Source organism: Pongo pygmaeus, chromosome 11 (assembly GCF_028885625.2).
Source record: "Pongo pygmaeus isolate AG05252 chromosome 11, NHGRI_mPonPyg2-v2.0_pri, whole genome shotgun sequence".
NCBI lineage: Eukaryota > Metazoa > Chordata > Mammalia > Primates > Hominidae > Pongo > Pongo pygmaeus.
In genome coordinates, this window is record NC_072384.2 from 116,384,940 (window position 1) to 116,404,658 (window position 19,719).

The 19,719-nt window shown below is 39.7% G+C and overlaps 1 protein-coding gene across 3 annotated transcripts in view; it reads right to left on the minus strand.

Annotated features, from left to right (window-relative positions):
• Positions 1-10,752: 10,752 nt before the first annotated feature.
• The window catches only part of MREG (melanoregulin), a 70,482-nt gene continuing 61,515 nt past the window's right edge, over positions 10,753-19,719 (minus strand). The window contains exons 3-6 of one of the 3 annotated variants that reach the window (XR_008501092.2): positions 15,191-15,281; positions 13,733-13,896; positions 12,949-13,166; positions 10,753-11,622 (exon numbers count right to left, since the gene is read on the minus strand). Coding sequence is in view for 1 of the 3 variants with exons in the window: in XM_054478270.2 (XP_054334245.1) it covers positions 13,032-13,166; positions 13,733-13,896; positions 15,191-15,281 (390 nt within the window). In the remaining 2 variants the exon portion in view is untranslated. Of the gene's footprint in view, positions 11,740-12,439; positions 13,167-13,732; positions 13,897-15,190; positions 15,282-19,719 lie in introns of those variants that run through there. The other 2 variants (XR_010122878.1, XM_054478270.2) reach the window with 2 other exon arrangements.

The following is a 19,719-nucleotide window of genomic DNA, read 5'->3' on the forward strand; positions in this document are numbered from 1 at the left end:
TCTGTGTATGCCAGTGATTTTCACCATTTTTCCCCAGCAATGAAATGATTTAAGGGAAAAACGTGAGATATTTGGAATGACAATGTTACAAAAATAGATACATATACATAATCTATAGCTGATCTCTTTAAAGAGGGGTTGGTGTAGAAAAACCAGACCTACAGGCACTCAGCCTTCCAGAACTCCCATCCTTCTCTTGCCTCTCCTCACCCCACTGTCCTGGCCTCCCACCCTATTGACCCCAGCCTCGTGCCACTCCCGGCTTCTGAGGCTTATCTGCAGAGACCTAGGTCCTCCTAGAATAACACAAGCCTTTTAAACTTGGATCTGTTTTCTTTAGGAGAAAAGTGACAGAAAGGCACCCAACAGACCTGGGCAAAGGATACAAGGTACATTAACACAAGGTAAGATGTAACCTAGCAGACACAGAAAGCTACAAAAAGCGGGAGGCTTAGCAGCATTTTGGCAGTTGGAAAGACAAGCTTCCCTTGTTTTCTATACCCACCAAGGTGCCCTGCCTTCATCCTCACCACTTTGCTGATAGCATTATGTCTTTGGCTGAGGATGCCATCAGATCCTTTGGGAAATTCTCTTTGCCATTCTGAGAGATTTTATACCCTCCTGAGCCCTCCCAGGGGCTGCCCACCTGTCTGCCCATAGATGCAAGTTACTGGAGACAGTGCCAGCAAAAATCTGAAGGTTTACTGAAAGGAGAGTCAGTGGGCAGTATCTTCCTAACACCATGTGCCTTGGAGCTTCCTATATAATTATTCATTCGTTCACTTCATTCTCTGAGAAAGCATAATTGGGCATATTCCAAACTACCCCAACCAAAACGCCAGCATTTGTTATGGTTGGAAACTACGTGTTTACCTAGATTATAAAAATAATAATCCCGGACACAGTGGCTCACGCCTGTAATCCCAGCACTTTGGGAAGCCAAGGGCAGGTGGATCACCTGAGGTCAGGAGTTCACGACCAGCCTGGCCAACATGGTGAAACCCGTCTCTACTAAAAATACAAAAAATTAGCTGGGCGTGGTGGTGGGCGCCTGTAATCCCAGCTACTCAGGAGGTGGAGGCAGGAGAAACACTCTAACCCGGAAGGCAGAGGAGGTTGCAGTGAGCCAAGATCACGCCATTGCACTGCAGCTTGGACAACAAGAGTGAAATTCCATCTCAAAATAATAATAATAATAATAACAGCATCTTCTAAACAACAAAAAACCTGGAAGCCAGCCCTTATGGCTGAAATGTCATTTGTATGGCTTATCAGAGAATAAAATGAAGATTCCTCTCCATCTCTTTCACTCAGTAAACTATGTGTCAGATGTATGTCATTCTTACTCAAAGCTTATTAATGATAGGTAACACTGAGCAATTGCCACAAGACAGGCTTTCTTCTCAATACTTCATCTCAGGATTTCTCAATCTCAGCATTACTAGTATTTTGGGATGTACAGTTCTTTGTGATGGGGGCCTGTATTAAGCATTGTAGGATGTTTAGCAGCATCCCTGGCCACCCACCACATGAGAATTGCTTCCCCCAACCCCTGCTCCAGTTGTGACAGCTAAGAATGTCTCCAGATATGGCCAAATGTCCCCTGGGGAGCAAAATTGCTCCCCTCTCCTGTTATATAAGAATCATTACCTTGACCAGGTGCAGTGGCTCATGCTTGTAATCCCAGCACTTTGGGAGGCCAAGGCAGGTGGATTGCTTGAGTTCAGGAGTTTGAGACCAACATAGTGAAACCCCATCTCTGCTAAAAAATACAAAACATTAGCTGGGCATGGTGGCACATGCTTGTAGTTCCAGCTACTCAGGGGGGCTGAGTTAGGAGGATTTCTTGAGCCTGGGAGGTTGAGGCTGCAGTGATCCCTGATGGTGCCACTGCACTATAGCCTGGGTGGCAGAGCAAGACCCTGTCTCAAAAAAAAAAAAAAAAAAGTCACTGCCTTATGAAGTAATTATATAATTCATGCAAAAATCTATACAGATTAGTTGGTTTTATTTCCCCTGTTTTAAGTTGACAAAACCAAAGCACAAAAGGTTGTATAAATTTCCCAACTGTACACAACTAAACTCATCTTAGATGAGCACTCCAGCTCCAGAGCCTATGCTCTCCACCACCACTCTGTTCCATTCTCCTCTAAATTCCAAGCCCCAGTTTATTAACCAGAATCAGCAGAACTCTCAGAAGAGCTGGTAATTTCCCTGGCACCATCACTGTCTCGGGTGGATGTGCTGCCTCTTCCAGAGGCCTGGACAGTAAAAAGAAAAACAAGAGTTAACTCAGATCTTTTCAACCTTGCCCTCATGTGTGAAACTACATTTCTCAGGACATCTCAGCTAAGAAGTTACTATAAAGTTTCAAGAGCTATCACAAAACAAAATTTCTCCAGTTTCATCTCAATTCACTGTGGCCACCCTCTCCACCTTTAAATTCCTTCCAAAATCTTTGGGCCCCTGATTTGTTCAGAAACCACAGCTGGAACCACTTCAAGTGGGATCTTAGTGCGCGCTGTCTGAATTGATCAATTCCCATGCACTAGCTCATTTAAACTTTACAACAAGTATTTTACTCATTTAACTATAGGGGAAACTAAGGATTAAAGTGATTAAATAACTTGCCCAAAGTCACTCACATCATTAGTCAGTATTCTTCCAAGAAACATAACCAAAAGGAGAAATCTATCTATCTATCTATCTATCTATCTATCTATCTATCTATCTATCTGGGGTCCATAAGACATTTTGATACAGGTATGCAATGCATAATAGTCACATCATGGAAAATGGGGTATCCCTCTTTCAAGCATTTATCTTTCATGTTACAAACAATCCAATTACACTCTTTTAGTTACCTTAAAATGTACAATTAAACTATTATTGCCTATAGTCACCCTGTTGTGCCATCAAATACTAGATCTTATTCATTCTAATTTATTTTGTACCCATTAACCATCCCTAACTTCCCCTCAAACCCCTTCTCCACTACCCTTCCCAGCCTCTGATAACCATTCTTCCACTCTCTATCTCCATGAGTTCAATTGTTTTGATTTTTAGATCCCACAAATAAGTAACAACATTCAATGTTTGTCTTTCTGTGCCTGGCTTATTTCACTTAACATAATGACCTCCAGTTCATCCATGTTAGTGCAAATGACAGGATCTCATTCTTGTGTATATGCACCACATTTTCGTTATCCATTCATCTGTTGATGGACACTTAGCTTGCTTCCAAATCCTGGCCATTGTGAACAGTGCTGCAACAAACATAGGAGTGCAGATATCTCTTTTTGATACACTGATTTCCTTTCTTTTGAGTATATACTCAACAGTGGGATTGCCAGATCATGTAGCAGCTCTATTTTTGGCTTTTCAAAGAACCTCCAAACTGTTCTCCATAATGGTTGTACGAATTTACATTCCCACCAACAGTGTATGAGGATTCCCTTTTCTTCACATCCTTGCCAGCATTTGTCATTGCCTGTCTTTTGGATATAAGCCCATTAGACATCTTCAGACATGCCTGAATCCTTGAGTGGACACAACATCCAGTCTTTCTCCAAAGGTGCTCCAGAGATCACCTGCATCAAACTATCCTGGAGCAGGAAGCATGAAAGCTGTCTAGTTTCTCAGGCAGGTGATCAAGGTCAACACCATCATACTACGTCGCCTTGTTAATGTGTAACCTTTGTATGATGTGATGAAAATGACACTTCATCTCTGTGGCCTTCCCCCAATCTAATCACAAGAAAAATATCAGACAAATCCCAGTTGAGGTATATTTTTACAAAATATTTGGCCAATACTCCTCAAAAACAGGGACAGTCCAAGACACTATCATGCCCAAGAAGAGGAACTTAAGGAGGCATGACAACTAAATGTAATGTGGCATTAGGTAAAAACCAAGGAAATAGGAATAGAGTAGAGCCTTTAATTAATAATAATGTATCAATATTGGTTCACTAGATATGACTAACCATACTCATGTGAGATGTTAATAACATGGAAAACTGGGTGTGGAGTATAGGAAAACTTTTTTTTTTTTTTTTGACACAGAGTTTTGCTCTTGTTGCCTAAGCTGGAGTACAATGACATGATCTCCGCTCACTGCAACCTCTGCCTCCCTCGTTCAAGCGATTCTTCTGCCTCAGCCTCCCTAGTAGCTGGGATCACAGGCCCCCACCACTACACCCAGCTAATTTTTTGTATTTTTAGTAGAGATGGGGTTTCACCATGTTGGCCAGGCTTGTCTCAAACTCCTGACCTTAGGTGATCCACCCTCCTCAACCTACCAAAGTGCTGGGATTACAGGCATGAGCCACTGCGCCCAGATCATGAAAACTTTCTGTACAATCTTTGCAAATTTCTATAAATGTAAAACTATTCTAAAATAAAAAGTCTATTTAAAATGCCTATTTTCAGGCCTCATGCTAGTTCTTCAGAATTAGACTATCCCGAGTGGGATGCAGGCACCTACATATCTAACAAGACCCCCAGGTCTGAAAACTAATTTAGGCTTAGCTGGAACTCCTACTACACTTACAAGGCAAGACCCTTGCAGCCACCTGCTCAGCTGCCCAAAAGAAAGGTGCAGAAGCTTCAACAGAGATGAACTTCAGCATACTAAAGGGTAAATACTTAGCTTCTAGAACACAGCAGCCAGTTCCTTTGTCTCGTGTATTATATTGCCATCAAATGCCTCTGAATAGAAATCATCAGTTCAATCTTTGCCCCAAAATTGGATTTGAACCTCTTGCAGTAATGATGCTAATAAAATTACCTCTAATAAGATATCTAAACTGCATTTTTGCACTCTGCCATTAACAAAGTAAAACACTTAATGGTTAATTTGTCCTGCATCTTGGCTCACCACTGTATCTCTTGAAGAGTAACAAAACCAGCCAGGCATGGTGGCTCACACCTGTAATCCCAGCACTTTGGGAGGCCAAGGCGGGCAGATCACAAGGTCAGGAGATCGAGACCATCCCGGCTAACATGGTGAAACCCCATCTCTACTAAAAATACAAAAAATTAGCCAGGCCTGGTGGCGGGCACCTGTAGTCCCAGCTACTCGGGAGGCTGAGACAGGAGAATGATGTGAACCCGGGAGGCGGAGCTTGCAGTGAGCCGAGATTGTGCCACTGCACTCCAGCCTGGGCAATAGAGCGAGACTCCGTCTCAAAAAAAAAAAAAAAAAAAGAGTAACAAAACCAATATTTATAAAAGTTTTCCATGGCTCTGGAAATTTTTCATCAGGCTTGAAAGAGCTAAGTAACTACTCCTCTGTAACAGATTTCTGACACGAATATAACGAAAATGCTGCCATTCCTTACTTGAATTAAGATACATCAGGACCAAATTATATTGCAAAATGTAGCAGTAACATGCAGCAACATGCAAACAGAACATGATGCAGCGGAAAGAAAATTAAACTTGAGATCATAGTCGCAGGTAGTAGACCATGTTGCAGTTACTTAACTAGCTTTGTGGCTTCCAAGAAGTGACCTGAACCCACATTAGCAAAATGATCAGTTTGGAATAGAAGACTTGTAAGATCCATTTGAGCTCTGGAGTTTTCACTATGGAATCTCAAAGCCGGGAGTGAGTCTTGCACACAATATCAGTGTTAAAACTTGGATTTGTAAACTCAAAATAATTTAGAACATAATTCAGAAACTAATGATAAAAGGTAAATGTAAAACTTGAGCATCTTAGTCCTTGAGAATTATGTCCCACAACATGAACTCAGCCAGTATCAAAGGCATTCAAAGATGCCTTTCAATCCATTTTGCCTCTATTACAAATGCTGCCATGTGAGACAGAGACCCAAGGATAAAAGCTGACAAGTAGTAGAGAACAGAAAAGCCCCATAAAACAGATGTTTTAAACATGAAGCAGGTGTTGATGTTTATTTATACCTGGCTGCTGCATAGATTGACGTTGTTAAAATTTCAAAGTAGAGTTTCTCCCCCACAGACAAGGGACAATGAAAACAAATAGACAAGTCAGAAAAGAAATTAAAATGGTAAACAAGCATATGGAATAATGTTCAACCCAACTAATAAACATGCAAATTAAATCAACAAGGAGGTACCAATTTTTTTCCTTACCAATTTTTTTACTAGCGTATATTTCAGTGATGACAAAGATATAGTGAAACTATATTCTCATACATCACTGGTAAGTGATAGCATAAATTTGTACGGTCTTTTGGAAAATACGTGATGATAAGCGTAAAGAATGATTTATATATTCATGACCTTTGATTCTGCAATTTCACTAAGAACACAGGACAAAGCAATATGCGTGAAGATGTTCACTGCAGAGAAAAATTGGAAACAGCCTCTAAAAGTCCAAAAGTAGATGAAAGATTGTAAACTTTGTTACATCTACTCAAATATTATATAGCTTTGTAAAAATGATGTTCTCAGAGGCTATTTAGTAACATAAAATGTTTATGACTTGTGAAATGTGGTAAACTACCAGATCATATATATATACATATATATATATTTCTTTGGCTTATACAATGTTTTTAAAATTTTAATTTAGTGAACATTTTCACACTGAGAAAATTTACACAAAAATATGTTTGTTTGGCTCTACTCAAAAAATCAGAATAACTGGCAAAACTGAGCCCTCGTACATGACAATTATTTGCAGCTGAGTAGTAACTATTCCCTTTAGGACAAAAAATATATAACCCCCTTTGATCCACAGTCCCAATCCAATGGCTCTTGGAAGCATTTGAGTTCATAATCCCTGACCTAAATTTAAAAATCAGGGTTTAAAATTATACATATAGGCCAGGCACAGTGGCTCTCACCTGTCATCCCAGCACTTTGGGAGGCTGAGGTGGGCGGATCACCTGAGGTCAGGAGTTTGAGACCAGCCTGGCCAACATGGTGAAACCCCATCTCTACTGAAGATACAAAAATTAGCCAGGCATGGTGGCAGGTGCCTGTAATCCCAGCTACTTGGGAGGCTGAGGCAGGAGAATTGCTTGAACCCGGGAGGCAGGGGTTGCAGTGAGCCAAGATTGTGCCCCTGCGGTCTACCCTTGGCGACAGAGTGAGACTTCATCTCAAAAAAAAAATTATTATTATACATATAAATTTTAAATATGCACATAAAAAAGAATGAAATATCCCAAATTGCTACAAATGCTTGGTTGTCTTACAGTTCTGATATTATAGTTGATTTTTCTTTTTTTTTTAATTTTCTGCACTACTCTTTTATTTGGAAAATTGGTTAGGAATTAGAAATTAGAAACCTGAGCCAATGTGACCTCTCAGTAAATGTCCAGTCTTTTAGTAAATACCAATAATCTCCAGCAACAAAAAAAAGAAAGTGAAGACGATATATTTATTTCCCCATAATCTTGTAAACAGGTGTTACAAGAACCAGGTGTTACAATGAAAGCAAGTGTTGCCCCAAATTCTTCTAAACGTACAGCCCTTATTGGCCAGAATTTCTACCTTTGCTTCCTGTAATCCCAAATAAGTCCTCCTTTCTGTTCTCAGAAACAAATATTGAAATAAAAATGGGAGTGAAAGTTTCATTCTTAGGCAGACACAACAATATTCCAATAATAAGATCCGACAACACATTGTCAGGTGTGTGAAGTAGGCAGATAAAAAACAAATAGAGCTCTAGGCCTTGAGTACTGCTGGGTTTGACAGATTTTTAGTATCTTCTTCCTAAAAAAGGTGATGGAAACCAGACAGAAAAGTATTCCTACTATCGTTTACACAGCTTAATAAACTTTCAGATACAAATTTTGATGAAGATAATTGAAATGATTAAGCAACCATCTCTAGAAAGTGGATTCCTGATTAAGATACTTCAAATGCTAACTATATGTCTCTAGAATATATGATAAAGTTCAGTTACACATATGCATAATTCACATTACATGTTTAAAAATGTTTAAAATAAATTGCTGCATAAAAACTACAGATGTTGTTTTTTTAAAAAGTAATGATCTATAGGCCTAAGCTTCCTCTAGCTATTATGTCATTATTTTATTTCTGTATTTCTAATTCTATTCTCTCCGAATTTATTATCTTTAAATACTTAGAACATAGGTGAGAAACAATAGCAAATAAATCCCCTGTAGCTAATAAGTGATCAAACGATGAGACTCAAGCTAAAATCTGGTTGCCTGACTTAGTTCTCCACAACCCAGTGTTCTAAACCCATATGTTTAAGTGACTTGAAAACTGGATACCCAAATGTCCATCCATAGTGTGTCAAAACAGAAGATGGAAGAATATTCTAGAAGTTAATAACACTTGCTGAAACATTGTAAATAGCAAGTTCAAAGTGGCTAGCCATTTTCATGCTGTACGTAGTTGTGATTTAGAAGTTATGAGAGTATATACTCCCTTCACTGCAAAATATTTCTTGTGATGTTAGTAATAGAAAGTGATCCGAGGAAATGAATAAATACATTAATTCAATGGAAAGGAAGCCAGGGTTGTGCCATGATCCCTCTCTGGGCATTGGAAAGTAGTCAGATAAATTGGTTTCTGCTGCTATCACTGCAGTTCTCTTCCAAAAGTTACTGCCATTAGTCGGATAACTCCTAGGGAAACTTAACATTTAATGCCTTCACTAAAGAAAGGACACTCAATGATGGTCTTGAAAAACCATCTCATTGGAAAATAGGTGATAGTGATTGTATTGGCAACTCAGATACTGTCACAGTTGGATTCCCTGAGGGAAATTCTTTTGAAATGGAGATTGGCATGAAAGAAGTCTATTAGCAAATTCCTGTGGAGGAGAGAAGGAAGACAGGCTTGAGGAAAGGGAGAGATTTTACTAAGATGTAGTCACAACAAAAGCCTCAGCCAACCTAGTAGGGAACTCTGGAGCAATGTAAGTGTACGTGTGTTGTGTGTGTGTGCGTGTGTGTGTGTGTGTCCATCATAAATAGTTTCTATCTCAAGTGAATACAGTTTTTGATCTACCATTCTGATGGGTAGGGAAAGAACACATTTGACAGATCAGTGGCCGCAAACCATGTAGCTGACATTGTCTTAATCTATTCTAGCCAAGGTTTCACATCTGGTACAGACGCTGCAGTTACGGTTACTACTTGGCTGAGTTTTCAATAGTCCACTTTCATCCTCCAGTGTCTAGTTTTCATAGAGGTCAGAGTGATGAATTAAGTGGAATTATGATAAGGCTCAACATTCCTGCATGCTATAGGTCTGGAAGGGTAGCACTAATCTCTGCCTTCAGATGAGATGGAGTATTAATTTTGGTTTACTATCTTGGCCAAGAGGTGGGGCAGTTTCAGAGGCTTCCACATGGCTTTCCCTTTAAGAAAATTCTAACATACGCACCAAGAAAGGAATGGTGGTTCTGTCAGCTCTCAAGTATGTTCAGTCTGATTATTTATTCTGAAAGTAAGGAGATGACAGGGAGTCTAAGTAGAGGGATGATTATTTATTCTGAAAGTAGTTGTCAACAGGGAGTCTACCATTGGGTAGAGCCATGAATTCAGTGGACCTAGTGTTAAGTAATAACTGGAAAAGAATTCCATTTATTACCTGAATCCCATATGCCCCTCACTCCAAAAGGTGGACTCTAGTGATACTCTCGTCCTGAAGTGTCAACGTCAGCTTGGACCTTGTGTCTCAGCGCCCTCAGATTATTCATGTACTCCCCTTCCCCAGTGTACAGTTATCCAAGTAAATAACCATAGGGACATCATGGCCATCCACACTTGCAGTGGTTTTACAAAGCCCTTCTTGGAGACCTAGACTTTCCTTCAATCAGCAGTTTCTGCATTTGGAAAATAACAAAGGTCTGAAAATTTGGCAAAAGATTATAACCTTTTATTAAGGTGGCTATGTCCTATCTCCTGATCACCCATCCTTGAGGTCTTTTGAAGGTATCGTTTGAGCAATACTCATTTTAGACCTATTTTGCTCCTAAAGATGGCATGTTCCATTAACTGTCTCCAAAGCTCTCTGCAGGAATCCTTCGACCTGGCCACTCATTGTGATAATTGTATCCATATGGCTTCTGATAGTGACTCACTGCCATTGGGCCTCTGTTCTTCCATGTCCACTGCTGTCAGTGAGCTCACTTCTGTAACAGCATCTGGCCTTCAGAACTGCCACTGAGCTTCTCAGGGACGCTGGTGCCCTCTCACCAATGCATTCCTTATCCCTTTAGTACATATGTCCTCTGTGCCTTCCTGGGTGTCCCTTTGCCCTTAAGAAAGCATAAATAATATTCTGTGCAATACATCCATGAACTGTAAAACCAGGTGTTTGATCTACTAGTTAGAGGGTTTTCTCCTGGTGCTTATTAAAATAAATATTAATATAAAAACTTCCATCCATCTACCACCCCAAATCAACCTGCATACACAGATGAGCCTTTAAGAAGTACTAAAGTAAGAAAATAAAAAAAATAAAAAAGGAGTACTAAAGTAGTCGACAGGGAGACAAAAAGTGGGAAACTCTCTGGCGTTCCACACATCTGTGACTGGTCCTGCCAAACACACTGTGACATCTGCAGTGGCCACCTGAGGCACCCCTGCACCTCTCTCATGCACTGCCATGTCCATTGGACTTAACACACATCTAATCCTTGACTGGCTTTAGGATGATGGGAGGTCCTTAAACCCATGAGTGTTTCAGCCTCTCTGTCCTTTAATTGAAAGGGATTATGGAAAGAATATCTATCCCTTCTTATGTCAGAAATATAACACACATCCAGCTGAAAAGTAAATACAGGAGTCTTTTAATTCCTTGTAAGGAAAATTTCCTGGATAATTCCATGTATTTTAATAATCACAGAGATAGTCCTTATTCATTATCAAAAATACTATGGTAACAATTTATAGATGCAAACAATCTCATCTATTTTGACATAAAAAAGGCAGAAAGGCAAAATACAAATTCTGAGACGGAGAGTAAAACAATACAACATCCTGATATTTATTTATTTTATTGTTTGTTTCACTGTTTGAATGTTTATCTTGCAAGAGCCTACAGAATTGAGAGAAAATATCTGCAGGCTAATTTTACATAACATGAGGCAAAGATTAAGCACTAAATATAAAAAATAAAACTTTTAGCTTGCTTATTAAACTAGGAAGAATTTTCCTGAAACACAGCAGTTAAATTGGTCTACAATGCATTAATAAAAGGAGAACACGGATTTCGCCTATGAAATATTTTAAACATTGTGGACGCTACCAAAAAGCTCATTGGTATATAAAAAGTTTCAAGTCACAGTCCTCTAAGCAGACTAAATACAAGTTAGTTTTTAACCTGAATTCAAAGTGCAAAATCTGTAAAAATAAAAATATTGCCATTGTTCTCAGCAATCTATAGATTAACTTTACAAATCCTTAAAGTCTTTTCAGTAACAGGAACCATGATCTCTTGATAAGTTCCTTGCTTAAGTGGCAAGTAACTTTTGAAGCTGGACTTCTCAATCTGTAGAGAGAAGCAAGCGGCATTCGCAGCATTGCTCCCTTTTGAAAATTATCTTCTGAAGAGAAGGAGTTCCAGCAAAGATCTTCAGTGCAATACTCCCTGCATATGTGCAGGTCTACATGAGAGGTCCCCCCACAGGTGCAGCTGCCAGCTAACGAATCAGAAACAGATGAAAGACAAGAGAAGAAAACAGAGGTCAAACATTTCAGTTTACAGATGCCATTCCAGATAAAATGCCAAGGGCTTGGCCGGGCGCAGTGACTCACGCCTGTAATCCCAGCACTTTGGGAGGCTGGGGCAGATGGATGATGAGGTCAGGAGATCGAGACCATCCTGGCTAACATGGTGAAACCCTGTCTCTACTAAATATACAAAAAATTAGCCGGGTGTGGTGGCACGCGCCTGTAGTCCCAGCTACTCCAGAGGCTGAGGCAGGGGAATCACTTGAACCCAGAAGGCAGAGGTTGCAGTGAGCCAAGATCACACCACTGCACTCCAGCCTGGGTGACAGAGCGAGACTCCATAAAAAACAAACAAACAAACAAACAAAAACAAAAACAAAAAAAACGCCAAAGGCTTTTGGAATAGAAATGGACAATATACAAAGATGAGAGAACCAGATATCAATAATGTTGGGAATTTAAAATGCATGTACCACACATGAACACATAACTCTTTAAATGCAGCTGCAGGAAGTTCCATTTGGGTCTCCGCTCTGTCGCCGAGGCTGGAGAGCAATGGTGCAATCTTGGCTCACTGTAACCTCCACCGCCTGGGTTCAAGCAATTCTCCTGCCTCAGCCTCCTGGGTAGCTGGGATTACAAGTGCGTGCCATCACACCTGGCTAATTTTTGTATTTTTAGTAGAGACAGGGTTTCACCATGTTGGTCAGGCTGGTCTCGAACTCCTGACCTCATGATCCACCCACCTTGGCCTCCCAAAGTGCTGGGATTACAGGCATGAGCCACCGCGCCCAGCCATTCCTTGTCATTTCTATCATCTGATACATCTATACTTCTGAATAATCATAACTGATACTCAAAGAGATGCCCTGACACCCTCCAAGGTTCTACAAGGTGACCAAATCAGAGAGGTCACCTCATGCCTAGTATTATTTGGGGGTTAGCATACATTTTATAATAATTATTTTTAAACTGGCAATCCATTTTGGGACTCAATGACAGCTCTATTAATCATATTGTTTTATTAATTGAAATATTGCACTCAGTCAGTAGGATTAATGATCAGAGATTATGACACAAACAAAACCAAAACTGGAGCAATGGGCTCTCGTAATGGAACCACCCATTATGAACTATCCATCTGACCAACTCTTTAACTTTCTTCCTAAATGTGAGATCACCAAGGCGTTTCAGTGCAGCCTGCACAATTCATGGAGCAGGGTCCTCAGATTAAAGACTTTACATTTATGTAGAATTCAGTATCATTTTTCACTAAGCAAACTCTATTTGCTCACTCTCTTCGACATGTAATCGTCCAACTTTGGTTGACGGCTGAGTCCTCGTGGAAGAATTCCCATTCTGCCCCTGAGCCTCTCCTTTAGGGACTTGGAAATGGAAGGTAGTGCAGTTCTTTCTGGCCATCTGCCAGGCATGGAACCCCAGGCTTCTTGGGGTAAGTTCGACGAGCAAGCTTAAAGAACTCTTCTGCAGCATCAAGTGCAATGAGACGGTCCTGCAAAAACAAACAACAAACCAAAAAACTGCTGGCAAGGTAGGAACCGAGACATGTCGATGGGAAAAATCAATCTAACAACAACAAAACCCACCCTGGAAATGAAAATGAGCAAGTAAGACGTTTATTAATTTTTTCCTAACAAATGTAGAGACACGCCTTAATCCTTTACTTACATTATCCAAGAAACATTTCCCCACTCCTTAGTGTCCTTTCAGATTATTTTTTAGTCTTATAGGTTATATAAATAATACTTCTCACATCTCTTTGACCTACAAATGGTTCAGAAAATAGACTACACAGGAGAATTCACTGAAAAATACAAACTCTTGAGCTGGAACCCAAGCCTCAGTAGGTCTACGTGTGATACAGAAATTTGAACTTTCAAAACTCTTTAGGTGATTCTGATGCTGCGTGCCACTGAGGACCAGAGTATATAATGCCAGCATCTGCCACCTCATATGTGATAGTGATGGTGGTGTTGGAATACGGAGGATAGTGAATAGTTTTAAAAAGGCAAACAATTAAAGCAAAATTAGGGCAAATGAGAAAAAGCATCCACTTACCACAACAAAGAGATATCTCTCTGAGAGCTCCCAACTTGTTGGGAAAATATTGGTTTCTTCAGCCAGTTTTAACAACATCTCTCGAGCTTTCCTTGTGTTTTTAGAATCACTGATGGTGCTGAGTTTAGTCACTGACAACAAAGAGTCAGCTTCCTTTTGAAAACCTAAGGTACAAAAATGTACCACTCATGTAAACTGGTCCCAAGTTAACAAGTGTCCCCCAGTATGGTCCCTGCAGGAGATTACGAACAGACCCATGTGGATTCTGTACAAGCATGAAGCATCAGAAAACTGAAGCCAAAGGCACTATTCCATGTGCTGCCTCCCAGATCCATGTGATTGGCAGGATATTTAATTACAATTCTTTTGGTATTTTTTTTCTCTTTGTTAACTTTTCCCTCAGAGCCTCAGATACTCACCCACTGGCTGCTTGCCACCTTGTTTCTGGTTTGAAGCCCTCTTTCCTGTCCTCCCTACTCTTTACTTTCTCCCCTGTCCCCAGAATTCCTACCTGCCTCCCAGCCTGCAAAGTGGTTCCCTCCAGGCTGTCCTTCTCCAAACCTAGATTTCCTTCCTCAGGGTAATATGATTAGCTGGTAAAAATCACTTACCCAAAAGTATAAAGGACTCAAAGACTTAAACCTATTTGGAGTAACTTACATTGTTTAAAAAAAAAAAAAAAAAAAAAGGCTATTAGCTCACAACAATACTAGATATGCAAAGAGGGCAGCGGTCCCATCCCATTGCATGCCAACCAAAGCCATAGAGATCGGTCACATGACCCCCCACGCTTGAAAAGTGATGATGCCAAGATGTCATGTTCCCTTTCAAAGCAAAAGGATCAAGGACTTCAGAACTGATAAATTCACTTTTTAAACATTGAAGCAGGGTTATTTTATAATGTGGGGGTCACATTTATTGTATCACAATCCTGGGAGAACTGAGAAAAATCATTATCATTAACCATTAGTGATGAGGGCAGGTATCTACCCTAATGCCACAAGTATTTTTCCCAACCTCGAAGCTTTTCTTCCATATTTCTTCTGAAATTCTACACTGAGTTTTGCTGTCTGTCTTGCAAACAATATTTCTCCCAACCTGCTTCATCTTACAAAGCTATGACTAATTGGCCAGTACCCCATCTAATTAAATTAATTTACAATGCCAAAAAAGTAAATGGTAGTGCCCACATGACTGCACTGGCCTGTGTACCCTATACTAGGGACAGATGGAGTAACACATGGCAGAGTGTGTCCTGAAGACATGGACTGGTGACATCAGAAACATCAGGCATTTATGCTTGAGGATATAAGAGCAAGATTGGGAAAATAATTAGTACACAGTAGCCCTAATTAGTCAATTATTGACATTCCTTTTATAAAAACCATGGTGAAGAAATTGAAGAATAACGATCACAACTAGTTATTTTTACCATTTCACAATCTCTTTCAGACTTACCTAAATCTTCTAAGATGCGCTTCCATCTGTTTCTTACTTCCCTTCGAATCTGCCGCAGGGTATGGATATCATAGTTGAGTTTCTGCCACTCCTGTAGGAAAATAAAAGTTTAGTTTTATTTATACCTCTTGGCTTAAACCTCTATCTCATTCCCAAACTTCATGTTGCCTAAACACGTGGCTCTTCTCTTTTATTAATCTTCAAAGCACGCCTAAAAGAAGAGAAGGAGATGGATGAGATAAAGTTGATAGGAATAGTATCAGCTACCACTGCTGGAGAATCTGCTCTGCATCAGATGATATGGCACCTTGCATAAATTATCTTACTGAAACTCTTCATATTACATATTCTCTCAACTTAGTGATCTCACCTGTAAAGTGGAGTTAACAATGATAAATATTCCATTTAAGAATGTTATAAAGATTGATGGCATACAGAAAGTACAATATCTGCACACAGTGAGCATCTAATAAAATCTATATATTATTAAAGCCATTTTATAGATACAGTAACTGAGGCCCAAAGAGCTTCCTTGGCTAATCCAATGTCATCAGCTAATAGGTATCAGAATAGATATTTGAACCCAAGTCTGGCTCAAAAGTTCATAAGAAACTGACACACAAAAAAATCTATGTCTCCCTTTGTAGTCAGAATAAAGTAGACCCGAAAATCCCAAGTTTCTTGATTCCTGGGCAATGTTTCCTTCACCACCATATCTCAGCAACATTCTTTTTTATTCATTTTCCTTTGATAGGATGAATCTGTCACAAATTCAACTTTATCAACTGATTAAAGTTCTTTATCAGTCCTATGTATAGGAGGCCATCATGTTGTTCCAATACAGAACTTGAATCTTTTAGGAGCATTAGGGTCTTTATTGAGATAAGTGTGCCTTTAAAATGTCATAGAAATTTGTTTTTAAGGAGGCTTGTCACTATGGAGCAGTCATTTTTTAGAGTATACCTTTTACTGTTTCTTAGCAAAGACATTAACCACACAGCTATCCTAATGCACAGCCCAAAAGAACATCGTTCTAAATGCTCAATTTAGGACTCAAGTTATATGATATTTTGACTCCTGTAACTGAAAATGTTTCAATGATGCCATTATTTCTCTACTAAGTTCTGTTCAAGGCTTGCCTTGTTGATTGCTAATCAACTCATGACTGGTTAAGAAAAACCAATTTAGCTGCCATTCGCAAATGTTTATAGATACCATTTTGAAAAAGAAAAGCTAGCAAAACAAATTGTGTTTCGTTATGACTGCATTCTAGATCTTGAATCTGAGGATATGCCATCAGCAAGGCATGGGCTTTCAGCTATTTTCTAGAAGTCAAGAAGTAGCAAGTTTGAACACTTTCACCTGGTCCTCTTTTATTTTACCAAAGGCATGTTGAACATGCATGTGCACATGTGCATGGTGATTGGGGTCAGGGACAAAGTCTGTGACCTTGGAAGAGGGCAAAGTTAACTAAGTCATATAAGAAATATGCAACCCTGGCCGTATCTTTAGCATCATGTTAAAGCATACCTATCTAATCCCCCACAGACTATGTAAGTTGTAGGGGAAAAAACTCAAGTACTGCTGTCTTCATTGGATGGGCCTTATTATACTTACTTGGCCACTCAGTATAGCATATTGGAAAATACTGTGGGTGCTGAGCCTGAGTGTCTAGGTTTGAATGCCAGCTCTGTTATTTACCGACAGCCTGACTTCAGGGAAGTTCTTAACCTCACTGTTCCTCAATTGCCTCATCTGCAATATGGGGATAATAAAACTACCTACCTACCTCATTGGCTTATTGTGAGGATCAAATGAGTTAATACAAGCCCTTAAAATGGAGGTGGGTCCACATCCTCCTCCAAATCAGTGTAGCACAATTAAGAAACAATCCTAGGTCAAGAACGCTGGCTCACACCTCTAATCCCAGCATTTTGGGACACAGAGGTGAGCAGATCACTTGAGGTCAGGAATTCGATACCAGCCTGGCCAACATGGCAAAACCCTGTCTCTACTACTACTACTACTACTACTACTACTACTAATAATAATAATAATAATAATAATACAAAAATTAGCTGGAGGTGGTGGCACACACCTGTAATCCCAGCTACTACTCAGGAGGCTGAGGCAGGAGAATCGCTTCAACCTAGGAGGCAGAGGTTGCAGTGCGCAGAGATCGCACTACTGCACTTCGGCCTGGGTGAGAGTGAGACTCTGCCTTAAAAAAAAAAAAAGAAGGCCAGGCATGCTGGCTCATACCTATAATCCCAGCACTTTGGGAGGCTGAGGCGGGTGGATCACTTAAGGTCAGGAGTTCAAGACCAGCCTAGTCAACACGGTGAAACCCCGTCTCTACTAAAAATACAAAAAATTTGCCGGGTGTGGTGGTGTGTGCCTGTGGTCCCAGCTACTCAGGAGGCTGAGGCAGAAGAATTGCTTGAACCTGGGAGGCAGAGGTTGCAGTGAGCCGAGATCACGCCACTGCACTCCAGCCTGGGCAACAGAGCAAGACTCTGTCTCAAAAAAAAAAAAAAAAAAAAAAATCCTCCAGGACTCAGAATTATTTCTACTATGAGCATGGAGGACATGATACATTACATTATGCAGTATGCAATTTGTGAGGACCTCCAGAAGAAAAATTTCTCTGCTGTAAGTACTAGATGGTTTTATCTTTCCTAAAAATTATTTCATCTTTCTGGATGTTGTAAATTTTATAACTGATCCATTTCCACTTGTGCCTGAAAATTTCAAGTCCTTTCATGAAAAAATATATACATATAGGATTTCACAAGCATTTCTGAATTACTTCAATTTCTGGCTACTTTTTATGACTTTATTCATATTTTCCTCTTTCTTTCCTGTCTTATTCTAGTTTATCTTATCTCACTATACTTTTATGTAAGTTGCCTTAACTCCTTTTAGATAAAAAAAGATGACAATAAAATAAACAAAATATTAGGCAGTGCTACACTGTGCTTATTCTCAATGAAAATGACCCTGCTTTCTGGACTTCATGAAAAGTGACCAGATTGTTAGTCACACTTGATTAGAGACCCACTCAATCAATCCTCGGATGAGTTGCCTCATATGTTCACACAACTTTAACTTACGAAACAAACCACTAGGTGGCTTTGCCAACTTGCAATTACAGGTCTCTGCCAATTTTTCTTTTAGCTCCTTAGGCTGATGTCTTAGGCCTTGTTCTAAGTGCAGCCAAATCTCTGTTTTTCAGAGACTCATTCATCATTGGATCATCCAGGCTTTGGACTTTTAAAACATCCTTCCCATCCTGCTGTCCATCTATTAGTCATTTTGCTATTCCTAAATATCTACAATGAATGTTATACGAATTCATTCAGTTTCAGTGTCTGTTACTCTGATAAAACATTTTATGGGGAAGCAACACATAACTAATAATCAATATGAGATTAAAGATCTGCTAAGGATGGGTCCATAGTTGATGCATCTTTGGATCGCACCTTCCCCTACCATAGTTTGGGGACAGCTTGCACATGACAGGTGCTTGTTAAAATTAGTGGAATGAAATTATGGATGTCATACTTCCATATTATTACTGTCTTCTTTTGACAGAACAGTCATGAATAATCATACATTAAAGTATCTGGAAATTTTATGCAAAACTTAAAGCTCTAAAACCAGTAGAAGCATTGGTAGAGTTTTAACTAAGAATAGGCACTTGATTAAATAATTGGTAAGAGGAGAATCTGGATTCCTCTTAAACATGTGACTCCAAAGAATTGGATCTTGATATGGTTTGGGTCTGTGTCCCCACCCAAATCTCATATCGAATTGTAATCCCCATGTGTTGAAGGAGGGACCTGGTGGGAGGAGACTGGATCATGGAGGTGGTTTAGCACCATCCCCCTGATGCTGTCTTGTAATAGAGTTTTCACAAGATCTGGTTGTTTGAAAGTGTGTAGCGCTTCCCCCTTCTTGCTCTCTTTCTTTCTCTCTCTCTCTCCTGCCACCGTATGAAGAAGGTGCTTGCTTCCCCTTCACCCTTTCACCATGAGTGTAAGTTTCCTGAGGACTCTCAGCCATGCTTCCTGTACAGCCTGTCGAACTCTGAGTCAATTAAACCTCTTTTCTTCATAAATTACCCAGTCTCAGGTCGTTCTTTATAGCAGTGTGAGAACAAGCTAATATGGATCAAAATGCAGCAAATGAAAAATAGTGATGTAAAAAATTTTATCCACTTACGTCTCTCCACAACTAAAGAAACTAACTCCCCTACTCCCTGGTGTTAGAGCAAGTCTTCTGATGTCCCTCTCCAATTTTTAAATTGTAATGATTTATTTTTTAAGCTTGAAACAAATAATTTGAAAATAACAGTTAAAGGTCAATTACATATTCTTCCCTAGTGACTTCAATGCAATTCTACCAGACATCAAAAGCTAAAGTCTTATTTTCTAAAGTAATATTTTATCTGTTTCTCCTTAATTTCTGAAATAATATAGTGTGGTCAATGTGATGCCGTGGCCCTGAACTTTAACAATGGGTCAATT